Consider the following 12,267-nt stretch of genomic DNA (forward strand, 5'->3'; position numbering starts at 1 on the left):
TCAACTTTAGAATTTGATGGATTCGAACTCGATTCAACGATTTCTACTTAAGTAGAGCTCATCTTTTTTTTTTTTTTTTTTTTTGTGTCAAAAAAGTAGAGCTCATCTAGTGCGCTATTTAATTCAACTTTGATTCGAGTCGATAGCAGCCTTAAAATAATTATGGCGTCGTTAAATTGCCAACAAGGTATTAGTAGTAAACAATTAGTGGAAAGTTTTGCACTATTTGGCTTGGACAATTCTCCATAAAACGAGTATACGTCGTCGTTTTCCACCGGGTTGTGGAAACTAAGAAACCTCGTGCCTAAACCCCTTGTCAATCGTGGGCTTCAGTTTCTGAGAATTGCCTCCGGCCGGCAGCTTCTTCTTTAACTCTCCAACTAAGGTAACCAAAATCAAGAACCCAATCTCCTAATTTTCTTCCTTTAGCAGAATGCACTCATCTGATTCTCGTTAATCCATAAAATCTGTAAAATTCAGTGCTCGTATCCATTACGAAGATGAAAAAATTGTTGAACTTATCTGTTACCCTTTCTTTCTGCCTTTCCTTTTTCTTTTAAATTCTCTCTTGAACTAACTCCTTCTCGGTTATTCTCAAAATCCCTGCTTTGATCCTTCCATGTTTAAAAATCCAAACTTGCTATTCTCTTTGTAAATTTTTTGTAGACTAATTTAAGAAAGAAAAACCACGGCGTAAAAGCTTCAATTTTTATTTTGGGAATAATTCACCTTATCTTTGGTTGCGGATAATTACAACCCTGGTGCAAAGTAAACATTTTGGTGGCATTATGAATATTATTTTTTTAGGGGTTGCAATATTTATGGTTCATGTAGTTAAAGTAATTTTTTTTTCTATTTTTTTGGGATGATTAAAGGTGGGGACAACTGATGGAAATACCACGTAGCTTGGCCCCTGATGTCCAAATTCCAGAGCCTATAGAATACAAAGACGATGCTTCTGAAGTGGAGAACCTAAAAAATCAAGTTGATGAAATCTTTGTGAAGGTTGATCAGGTAAAGTAAGGCGGTAATTGGGATATTAATGTTGTTTGATTTAAGAAACTTCTATCCTGTTTGTGATGTTGGCTTGCTTGCATTTGTAAAACGAGACTGATGATTTTAACTATCTACTTATTTTTTGTCTTTTTTATGAACAATTTTAAACTTCATTTGTGTATACAAAGCTTGTCTTGATGTATACGCAGGAATCTTCTGTAGCTTATTTCAGAGCAGAGTCATTCTATTGAAGTTCTAGAAAAAGACAGGAATGTGATGCCAAATATTGTGTTTGTGATTCATCTGTTCTTTTGTTGTATCAGTCATCCTTCCAAGTGATAATTTAGGAGAATTGTAATAAGCGCTTATGACTGTTGGTGTTGTTGATGGATGATAACGTTCCTTTGGCATGTAATGAATATGATTTCAGCTTGAAGTTTTTGAGTTTTTTGATTTAATTTTGCAGCTTGAGCAAAGATTGAATGAAGTTGAGCAGTTCTATACAATTGCAAGTAGAAAGCAACGAAGTGCGAGTACCCCAAAAAGTTTGTCAGCTCTGAAGGATAAAGACAAGGAGAAGCAAGTTGCTAGCTTTAAGAAACGACAGCAAGATGCAGCACGTAGGGAAGCAGCTGCTGCCAAAAGAATGCAGGAACTTATGCGCCAATTCCACACAATATTACGTCAGGTGATAAAAGGTTTATTTGCATGTGTTCCTGTTGTTGGACAATATATTGGATCCGGCTTCATTCTGTGCTTATTGTTGTTGCCCCCCCCCCCCCCCCTTCTTCTCTCTTTTATTGAAATTTTCATGAAAAGTATGATGTACTTCCTTTTGCTTTTTGAAAGTTTTTCATATTATTTTTTCTTGACAAAGATTTTTACTCGGTCTTGGTAACACACAACTGAAGTGATACTGCAGCAAATAATTTAGAATGAATTGGTGGAGAGATTTTCTAACAGGCATTTCAAGGTTGTAGGAATATACTATGGTGTCCAGTTGTGATTTTTCATCTTCTTTTCTAATTTATGAATGATATTATTGCTGAGCTGAAAAATATTCTCTTAACTATTCACAAAGATGTTTGCAAAAGCTGCAAATAATTATTTCTCGTCAGTCGGATATTGCGCCTTCAAATGTTGGAGAAGATAAGGTGTTACTGAACATGGAATGCATTATGGTTTCAAATTTGTAGAGTTTTCTGTTTGAATTGGCCTTACTTAAATAAAGAAAAGAAATCTTATTTTTTTTTTCTAATATTGGTATCTATAGAACCTAAATTTTAATAAGATTAATATATATGCTTCAATCTTAATTTGAAAGAAACTATTGTTTCTTTTGTCATTTTTAGTTGTTAAGATTATTAAGAAGTTAGCTAAAAAACATGACATGAGCACACGAGCACCATTGTATTTGTTCTTACATGCTGCATATCATATTGTTGACTTTTGCAGGTTACAGTAAAGTATCACTAAGTTGATTTGTTGGCTTGTCAGATCACCCAGCACAAGTGGGCAGGACCTTTCATGCAGCCAGTGGATGTTGAAGGTCTTGGATTGCATGACTATTTTGATGTAATGGTTTTGATCTTTCTACATTTTACCATGATGTTATAAATGCAGCCTAGCCAACTCAATCTCTCTCTCAGCATTGTGTACAAATGCATGTGTGCAAATATGCGTACAGTCAGGCTCACTCCCATGCAGAAGAGACCCTTGATTTGAAACTTGTTTACCCTTTTTATTTCTGGGAGAAATAGTAGAAAAGGTGTTTTCTTTTGAAGTTTGGTCATCTGTTTCCCTTTGGATTAACTTGTTACAAATGCAATGGTTTCTTTAGTCCTTTGTGTTTATGTTGTAATTCAGTTATTTTGCTTCATTTTTTTGTCTTTCCAACATTCCAGGTAATTGAGAAGCCCATGGACTTCAGCACAGTTAAAAGTAAAATGGAGGCCAAGGATGGTAATGGATATAAAAATGTGCGGGAGATATGTGCTGACGTTCGATTAATATTTAAGAATGCAATGAAATATAATGAAGAAAGGGTTGATGAGCATGTAATGGCCAAAACTTTGTTGGGAAAATTTGAGGAGAAATGGCTGCAATTGTTGCCTAAAGTTCATGAAGAGGTATGAAACAAATCGAAAATTTAATTGCCTTACTCTATTAATCAGAAAAGTGTTTAGTGCTACAAAAGTCAAATACTTGTGGTTAACTTTTTGGGGTTATTGAATATCACATAATCAAGTTTCCACAGCAAACAATCATATCTCAATTTTGAGGCCTCAGGTCAATTTTCAAAATTGCAACCTTGTAGGAGAAGAGGCAGAAAGAGGAGGAAGCAGAGGCTCAATTCGATATACAGCTTGCTCAGGAGGCTGCACATGCCAAAATGGCTAAGGATTTGAGTATTGAGGTAAGTAGCATTCTATTGGGAAGCGTTCTAAGAAAGACTACTGAGTACTGCCTCAGTTTGATCTCAATTTTCTATTTTGCATTCTAATTAATTTGGAAAAGTACTGGAAATTTTTGACAGTTGTATTTTGATGTCCAGCTTGACGATGTGGATGCGCATCTTGAAGAACTCAGGGAACTTGTACTTCAGAATTGCAGGTTTGTTATTTATAACGCAGCTCTTTCAACAAAGCTTTTAACTTTCTTTCTTCTTTTTATAATAATAATAATAATAAAAACCTGCTTTTCGTGGCTTCTGTTTTGGTCTGCTTGTGATACATGGCATGATTTTTTAATAAAGGAGTTCATGAATGTTTGACCCAGCAATTTGTTATAGATTTGCAGGGTACTGACGTACTGTGCATATATTACTATTTTGAAATTCAATAACTTTGGGATATTTTGTTACTAAACTTTGGATGGCATTTCCAGAAAGATGACAACTGAAGAGAAGAGAAGACTGGGGGCTGCACTCACCCAATTATCTCCTGAAGATCTCAACAAAGCCTTGTTGATAGTTGCTCAAAATGATCCGAATTTTCAAGCAGCAGCTGACGAAGTGTTTCTTGACATGGATGCTCAGGTATTAAGTTCTGCTTTACTATTTTTGTCTGCTTTCATCTTTTTGTATCCCTGACAGTAGTTCTTCTAAGGTAACTTGGGTTTTGGCTTCTTTTGCAGAGTGAATCAACATTGTGGAAGCTGAAGTTATTTGTGAAAGATACTTTGCAGGTAGGAAAAAGTCCAGCATGTGTGGGAGGAACAACCAACAATATGAACAATACTAGCAACTACCAAAACAACAATAACAAACGTAAGAGAGAGATTTGTGTTGCCCTGGCTAAAACTTCCCATAAAAAGACCAAAAAACTCTCTATTTAGTGCAGGATAATGGTACAGATAGTTATACCCTAGGACTGGCTCCTTTTTTGCCTTTTTTTTTTCTAGTGTAAGTGGGAGGTCTCTACCCCGAGACCTCTCACTCACAGTCCCTCCCCCAGCTGGCTCTATTTAGTTGCAAGTCTTTATGAATATGGTTCTACTGTAGAGAGAGAATTATTTCCATTTGAAGTGACTGGTTTGTCTTCTCCAAGTAGACACGAAATTCAATTCTACTGTATAGTTTAGTTCTTTCGCAGAGATCATTGAGCAAGATTCTGCTAGACAACATGGTTTCACCAAATGCATCCATGTATTATATTTCATATGCTGATAATGACTATTGTGCTCTCAATTATGTCTTCTTCTACATTTCTCCTTGATTTTCCTTGAGATAAAGAACAGTGGTGCTTTTTAAACTAGAGTTATATTGTCAGTTCAATATTTAGTGGGTATGTGATATATAGCTTTTAGCAAAATAATTTGTGCACCTGATAGTAATATTTCCCTTTTCCAACAATGATGGAAAATGCCCTCATCGGCAGATTCCTGCTGCTGTGGAACTAACGACAATGAAGAGCCTTTAAGTTGTAACTACTACACTCTTTTGATGCTACATCCTGCATCCATCTTCTTGGCCTTAATTTCTTGATTTATGAGAATAACGAAGAATCTTGTAGCTGCTTTGCTGCAGGGTTTGCTCTGTTTACTGGTTTCTAGAATTTTTTTCTTGAAATGAAGTGGGTGGGAGCTTGAGGAAGAGTTTGAAAGAGAATATTGAATGCCGGTGATGATCTTGGATTCTTGATTCTTTATTTTAAAATGTTAAAGAAAGGAGGTACCAGAAACCGTTTGGTCCAGTTGCTAATCATAGAGGGAAATATAATGTGTACTAATATCGCATTCTTTGTAGTTTGTAGCTCCCTAGCTTTATCCCTCAAACAGGAGCAGTTAGTGAAAGACTGGCAAAACTTTGTCTCAAGAGTAATACTTGTAATCGTAGAGAGAAGGGTGGGCAAAGAGATAAACATGATACATTTTTAACCGTGCAGGAGTAATCATTATAAATAAACTTGAAGATCCAATTTCCACTAAAATTTTGGGGATGGAACCTTGCCTCTTAACGTACGGCAACACCTATTCAGCAAGTTAACACAATTATAAAATGTACTCTCTAATTTGTAATTAGGGCCGCAAACGAGCCGAGTCGAGTCGAGTTTTACTGTTTTGGCCTTATCGAGTCGAACCTTGACTTAATTTCATCGAGCTCGAGCTCGACGAGCTGGTAATTTTCAAGCTCGAGCTCGAGCTCAAAAAAAATAAAAAATAAAAATTTTATTTTTAAAAAAATAAAAAAATAATATTTTTTCTTAATAAATAATAAAATATTAAGGATATTTATGTAATTTTACTATTAAAAATAAAAATAAAAATAAATAAATATATATATATATATACTCGAGCTCGCGAGCCTGACGAACTTAATGTTTTGAACTCGAGCTCGAACTCGACTCTGGCTCGACCAGATCGAGTTCGGGTCGACTCCTATTTGTAATCTATATACAATCACTTTCCCATAATATTCTTCCATTTTCTGTTTTCATTCTTTTTTTTCTGTGGTTTAAACTGTTTTTTCCCCTCAAGAAGTACCAGAACCCTAGAGATTGGAAAGTGGTAGTCCTAGTAGAAACCTTCAAAATAAATTTGTGTTTGGATGGAAGATTATTTGAAATATTGTTTGGGATAATTATTATGACACTTCTATGATTTAATGTATGCGAGATAAAAAGATAGTTGTAACATAAAAAAAAAATTTGATTGAAAAGCGTGTTTCTGATGCAAGCAAATAATTTATTTTTGCAAATAATGCCCATCCAAGAGCAGAGAGCAGAGCAATATAAATATGCTCTTGGAGGAAGTTATGCACAACTGATAATGAACAAGAAAGATTAGATTCTGGACTTAATGCATGAGTTGAAGAAATACGAAAGGAATAAAGTTGATAGGAATTGGGATTGCTTAAACTCAAAGCAAAGGCTTAGAATCACGATTAACTTAATTAATTTTATAATCTATGTACCGAATGTCTATAGCCTATAAAGCTGTAGAGATGTATTTTTGCTGATCATGCCTAAACCTCTTTGAGCCTTAATTTCGACAATCACAGATGGCCGAGCCCATTGTATCATTTCTTTTGGAAACGATCGGGCATTTGTTGATTGAAGAGGGAAAGTTCTTAAGTGGGGTGACTGAAGAGGCTAAGCAGCTTCATTCAGAGCTAAAGATGATGCGGGCACTATTAAAAGATGCTGACGAAAAGCGACATGAGGCTGAAGTTGTTAAAGAGTGGGTTTCACAGAGCAAAGATCTAGCTTATGAAGCTGAAAACATGCTTGAAACTCACGCTTTCAGGCTTGCATCAAGACAGATGGCAAGAGGTACTAGGAATGTCATTCGTAGATACACTTGTATCGTGAATGAATGTTATATTCGTCATAAAGTTGGATTAGAGATTCAAAATCTCAATGCCAGAGTCTCTAATCAGAGAAGATCTTTTCAAGAATATGGAATAAGGGCTGCAACAGAAAGAGAAGAATCAAGCTCTCGGCAGCAACAATTGAGGATGACATATTCCTATGTTGCTGATGATGAAGATTTTGTTGGATTGGAACACGACATCGAGAAGCTAATGCAGGTCCTGGTGAATGAAGCTGAGTTCTCTGGCTCCTGTGGAGTTGTTTCCATTTGTGGCATGGGAGGTTCAGGAAAGACAACTCTTGCACGAAAGCTATACAACCATTCTAATGCAAAGCATCATTTTGATAGTTTTGCGTGGGTTTGTATATCCCAACAATGGCAAACAAGAGAGATCTTGCAAGGAATCTTGGTTAGCTTCTTCCCAGAAAGAAGAAGGGAGATTGAGAAGTGGAGAGATGATGAGATGGTTGGGGAACTTCTTCGATTCCAGCAGAACAGAAAATGCCTCGTAGTTCTTGATGACATCTGGTCGACTGATGCATGGGAATGCATCAAAGTTGCATTTCCAATCAGAAATAAGGGCAAGATATTGCTCACAAGTCGTAACAAAGATGTAGCAATGCGCATTGGTCCAAATGGTTTCCACCACGAATCAAGACTGTTAACCGATGCTGAAAGCTGGGAGCTGCTCCAAAGAAAGGCATTGAGAGACAGACCTATCCAAGGTTTGTTATATCCTGTTACTCCAACTATAAACTGTAAAGTTTGTTTACAATCCTGCATCATGCCATTAGGAGCATAAATTTCCTGACCTGTCTACACCACCATGTCCAGATAAAGGGATTCAGTGAAAATTATCATAATTTGGAAATAGTAGCCATACGGTTCATATTATTGAACAATGTATAATTGGTCAAACTTTGTGTGAACAACATAAGTATTCAATACGGTTCATGTTATTCAACAATCATGGACCAATTGACTGAAATGAATATCTACAACATTCATCTAATTCATGTTGCTGACCTTTAAGATCGAATATTGATCGCGTACATAGATTTACATATTGGAAGCACATTGAATCTTAACTTTGTTTTAAAATTCAGATGACAAGCAATTCCTTGAGTTTGCTTTTCCCTCTAGATTATTACCAGTTTTTGACCTTGCTGGTTTTCATCTCTGTATTACAGAGACCTTAGGTTCTCTGAAGTGTACAGTTTTGTTATGTCCCCATCAAATAGAAGTTCGGTTTAGGCAAAAATGAAAAAAAGAAATGCTATAGAAAATATCAATTAAGTTGTCCTTAAACCACAAAGCCCTTTTTAAATACATCCACTTATTAGAGAAATTATGTTTTCCCTGCCACTTCTTGAGCTGAAAAATATGAAGAGTGATAAAATCTAGTACATGGTCATAAGGACAAAAACATAGACAGGTTTCCATAATCTTTTAGAAAAATAGAATTGATTGCTCTATTTAATTGGCTAGATGAAATCTGGTTGAACGTTCCGAGGTATGCCTTCGAAAATGTAATCCATGACTAATTTACACTACAACCAATGCTTTACAGGAGATGGAGATGTTCACGACTTTGAAGTGTTAGGCCAACAAATGGTTAAATTTTGCGGAGGTCTTCCTTTAGCTGTGGTCGTTCTAGGAGGAATTCTTGCAACAAAACACAGCTTCAATGAGTGGAATGTAGTTTACAGAAATATCAAGTCCTTCCTAGCAAAAGGAGAAAGCATCGAACATCAAGGAAAAGTGCACAAGATTTTGGGTCTAAGTTACGATAACTTGCCATACAAATTAAAGCCTTGTTTCCTTTACTTAAGTGCATTCTATGAAGATGAAGAAGTGCCCATAGAGAGGTTATATCAGTTGTGGATGGCTGAAGGGATGGTCTCTGCAGAAGACCAAATGGGGGAGGAATCAATGATGGACATTGCTGAAAGCTACTTGGGAGAGTTGGCCAAACGATGTATAGTCCAGGTTCAACAGGTGACGGTAGCAGATGGGGAGACACTGCGAAGCCCTAGAAAGTTTTGGTCATGTCACCTTCATGACCTCATGAGAGACTTCTGCATAGCAAAGGCAAGAGAAGAAAATTTTTTGAAGGTCTTTGGTTATCAACATGGGAATGAAGTCGAGTTGGCCGGCTCCACTTCATCATCAACCGGTAACATTCACAGACACGTGATTTATTTGGGTGACCAGGATGCTTCCAAGTATGCTCAGGAAGGGGAAACAACGAAGCATCTTCGAACGCTTCTGTTTTGTGCCACGAAACATGGAAGTATGACAGCACAATTGGCAGAGTCCCAAATGAATATGTTCAAGATGCTAAGATCTTTGACAATTCAAGGCGTCAACAGTCCAGGCCTAGAAAACAGTAAAAATAGTCCCAAGTTACCGATAGGTCATCTCATTCACTTGAGATACCTGAGTTTGAGAAGTTCCAAATTTGTCATGTCGCCCTCGTCCATAAGCCGCCTGGAACACTTGGAAACTCTTGATTTATCTAATGCCAAAATAGTATGGACGAGAAATGTGCCATTAAGGATGCTGCGACTGAGGTACCTATATCTTCCTCATGATATCTCTGTGCAAATATATGCCTCAAGTAACCTTGAAATCTTAGAAGGCGCCAACCTTGGAAAAGTTGTAATAAATTTCTCTGAGTCTATTAATCTTCAGGAGCTACAAGAATATAGGGGAGAATTGGAAGGTATAGAAGAAATCATCAACTGCGTATCACATTCACACAAGCTAAATCATGCAAGTATCTGGACTCCAGTTATTCCTAAATTTTTCGGCCTAGAAAAGGGATTAGCACTTCTGAGGCAATTGTTCCGCAGCAATCTCCAATGTCTACGGCTAGAAGGACCTTTAGGAAAGTTACCTGAGTATGAATCCAACTTCTTCGGAAACCTATTGGAACTGCAGTTAAGAGAATCCAGGCTTGAAGAAGATCCCATGGCGATACTGGAGAAACTCCCAAACTTAAAAACACTCAAGTTCTGCAACCATTCCTTTAATGGAAAAGAAATGACTTGCCATTCGAGGGGATTTCCTCAGCTCAGGTTTCTTCTGCTCCATCATTTGCATCAGTTAGAGAAGTGGACGGTGGAGGAAGGAGGCATGGCTAATCTTTCTTGTCTCTATATTTGCGACTGTGAACGCTTACCAATGATTCCAGAGGGATTGAGGTTTATTAAACCACTCAAAGAATTGGTGATTCAAGGAATGCCTGGTGAATTTCTGAACAGGGTTCGATTGGTGGATGGTCAGAAAGGAGAGGATTTTGACAAAATTTGCCACATTCCTTCAATAAGGATCGATGAGCCTCCACTTCTTGAAGCAACATTCCTCGTTCTCCCGGTCGTAATGCTGTTTGCCTTTCATTCTGTGATGTAATATTTTTGCGTGCTCTTCTAGCTTTGATTGTTCTCATTTATCTCTATTTCAGCTTATTTTAAGGCTAGTACCAGGGCCTTCTACTGAGGGGACAGTGTTCTGCTTAATTATGTATTGCTGCATAGATTTAATTATATAATACGGGGGATATGATATTTGGTTGTTTTATTCCTCTAATCTTTGGACATTGGAGTTTGATATCTAATTTTTAAGCTCAATCTTTAACACAGTGTTAAATTGTCAACCTAATTTGATTCGAACGTGATTTGGTTCAAAATATTATGATAAATACATCAAGAAGACCTGGAACTAGTGAATTTAATAATTGAAACTGGGAAAAGGAATGAAAGCTAGAAAAAAAAGGTAAAATCTGTGATATTCATGTATTAAACAAAAAAGAAGGAAAATTTGTCAATTAGGTCCCTCACATTCTCAAAAAAAAAAAAAAATTAGTTTTTCACATTCAAAATCAGCTAAAATAATCCCTCAGGTATTAAAAAAAAATCAGCCAAATTTTCCTTTGAAAAGATTTTAACCACAAAGCCCTGGTTAATTTATTGACCTTTTTAGACGGATTAATGCTGTTCCTAGAACTTCCTAAACTGAAAAGTACGAATAGCCCAAGTCATAGTACTACAACCCGGGGCATAATGACAACAGTCTCGAAAGGCTTCCATATAGAGTCTTTCAGAAAAATGAAGAAGATAATAATAAGGTTTGTTTGAATTGTAAGTTATTTGGGATATTTCTATTTTAGCACTTTTTGTGATGTGATGTATGTGAGATAAAAAGGTGTATTGGAAATTGTAATGATGATGTAAGCAAATAAAATCGGGGAAATAATGCTCAATCCAAACAAACCTGAACCCATCTGGGATTTGATGATCTTTCTAGGTATGCCTTCTCAAATGTGAGCCATGAGTAATTATAGCAACTTTAACTATCCTTTTCTTCACAGGAAGGGAAGATATGCATTAACTGGAAATGTTAGGCAAAGAAATGACTGAATTTTGTAGAGGTCTTCCATTAGCTGTTGTCGTTCTTGGAGGAATTCTCGCAACTAAAGACAGCTTCAAAGAGTGGAATGTGGTGCACAGAAATATCAAGTCTTACTGACCAGCATCAAGGAGAAGTGCAAAAGATTTTGGCTTTAAGTTACAATGACTTCCCCTATAAACTGAAGCCATGTTTTCGTTACTTGGGTGGATTCTCTGAAGATGAAGATATAAAAGCAGCGATACTGCATCATTTGGAGATAGCCGAAGGAATGATTTTTGCTGAAGATCGAAATGGGGACGAATCGCTGATGGATGTTTGGATAACATCCACGTGAAGATAACATACAGTGAGTATCAATCCAAGGGAAAGTTTGGATCATGTCACCTTCACGACCTCATGAGAGACTTGTGTCTGGCGAAGGCAAGTGAAGAAAATTTCTTACAGGTCATAGATTATCACCATCGGAATGAAATTGCTGATTAATTTGCTAGGTTCCAGTTCTTCGTCAATAGCTAAAATTCATCGACGACTCTTTATTTATTTCGGTGATCAGGGTGCCCAAAAGTATGCTCCCCCTGCAAGGGAAGTAACTGAGCATCTACGAACACTTTCAATTCGTGCTATAGATACGGTATGGTCATTTGAGGACACAATTGGCAGAGTTCCAAATGGAAAGGTTCAAGATGCTTAGATCTTTTGACAATCCAAGGCCTGGAAAACATCAAAGTCAACAGTAGCATCCCGTATGATGTTTTTAAGTTACCAATAGGTAAGCTTATTCACATGAGATATATACCTGAGTTTGAGAGTTTCTAAATTGGTCATTGAGGATGCTGCGATTGATCTATCTATATCTTCCTTCCAGTGGCAAATCTATGCCTCAACAAATCTTGAGATATTAGAGGGTAGTGGCCCTGGAAAATTTGTTAGAGACATTTCTGAGTTAGTTAACTAATCTTGAGGAGGTGCATGCATGGATGGAAGACGTAAAAGCTGTAGAAGAAATGATCAACTGGCATATCACATTCCAACAAGCTAAATCATGTA

General features: G+C 36.8%; 2 protein-coding genes across 3 annotated transcripts; both read left to right on the plus strand.

The window, feature by feature from the left end:
• The first annotated feature begins 204 nt into the window (after window positions 1-204).
• Window positions 205-4,684, plus strand: LOC113736195 (transcription factor GTE6-like). Of its 2 annotated transcripts, none has more exons than XM_027263046.2 (9): window positions 205-385; window positions 876-1,014; window positions 1,463-1,684; window positions 2,494-2,571; window positions 2,901-3,125; window positions 3,314-3,412; window positions 3,533-3,609; window positions 3,883-4,033; window positions 4,132-4,684. In XM_027263046.2, exons 2-9 carry the CDS (start codon window positions 889-891, stop codon window positions 4,330-4,332), a joined length of 1,179 nt encoding a protein of 392 aa, XP_027118847.2. In that variant the 5' UTR covers window positions 205-385; window positions 876-888; the 3' UTR covers window positions 4,333-4,684. The 2 variants fall into 2 exon arrangements, with proteins under 2 accessions (XP_027118847.2, XP_027118848.2); XM_027263047.2 differs by having other exon boundaries at window positions 213-385; window positions 3,551-3,609.
• Window positions 4,685-4,830: 146 nt separating this feature from the next.
• Window positions 4,831-10,387, plus strand: LOC113737232 (putative disease resistance protein At1g50180). Its single transcript, XM_027264491.2, has 3 exons — window positions 4,831-5,116; window positions 6,497-7,532; window positions 8,378-10,387. Exons 1-3 carry the CDS (start codon window positions 5,111-5,113, stop codon window positions 10,219-10,221), a joined length of 2,886 nt encoding a protein of 961 aa, XP_027120292.2. The 5' UTR covers window positions 4,831-5,110; the 3' UTR covers window positions 10,222-10,387.
• Window positions 10,388-12,267: the final 1,880 nt, after the last annotated feature.

This window comes from Coffea arabica, chromosome 3e (assembly GCF_036785885.1).
Source record: "Coffea arabica cultivar ET-39 chromosome 3e, Coffea Arabica ET-39 HiFi, whole genome shotgun sequence".
Classification (NCBI taxonomy): Eukaryota; Viridiplantae; Streptophyta; class Magnoliopsida; order Gentianales; family Rubiaceae; genus Coffea; species Coffea arabica.

Excerpts from the sequence above, each read along its gene's own strand:
- LOC113736195 (XM_027263046.2), top strand. The coding sequence starts at position 889 with ATGGAAATACCACGTAGCTTGGCCCCTGATGTCCAAATTCCAGAGCCT. Across the intron at positions 1,685-2,493 it reads TCCACACAATATTACGTCAG|ATCACCCAGCACAAGTGGGC; the intron begins GTGATAAAAGGT and ends TTGGCTTGTCAG. Across the intron at positions 3,126-3,313 it reads TGCCTAAAGTTCATGAAGAG|GAGAAGAGGCAGAAAGAGGA; the intron begins GTATGAAACAAA and ends GCAACCTTGTAG.
- LOC113737232 (XM_027264491.2), top strand. Across the intron at positions 7,533-8,377 it reads GAGAGACAGACCTATCCAAG|GAGATGGAGATGTTCACGAC; the intron begins GTTTGTTATATC and ends AATGCTTTACAG.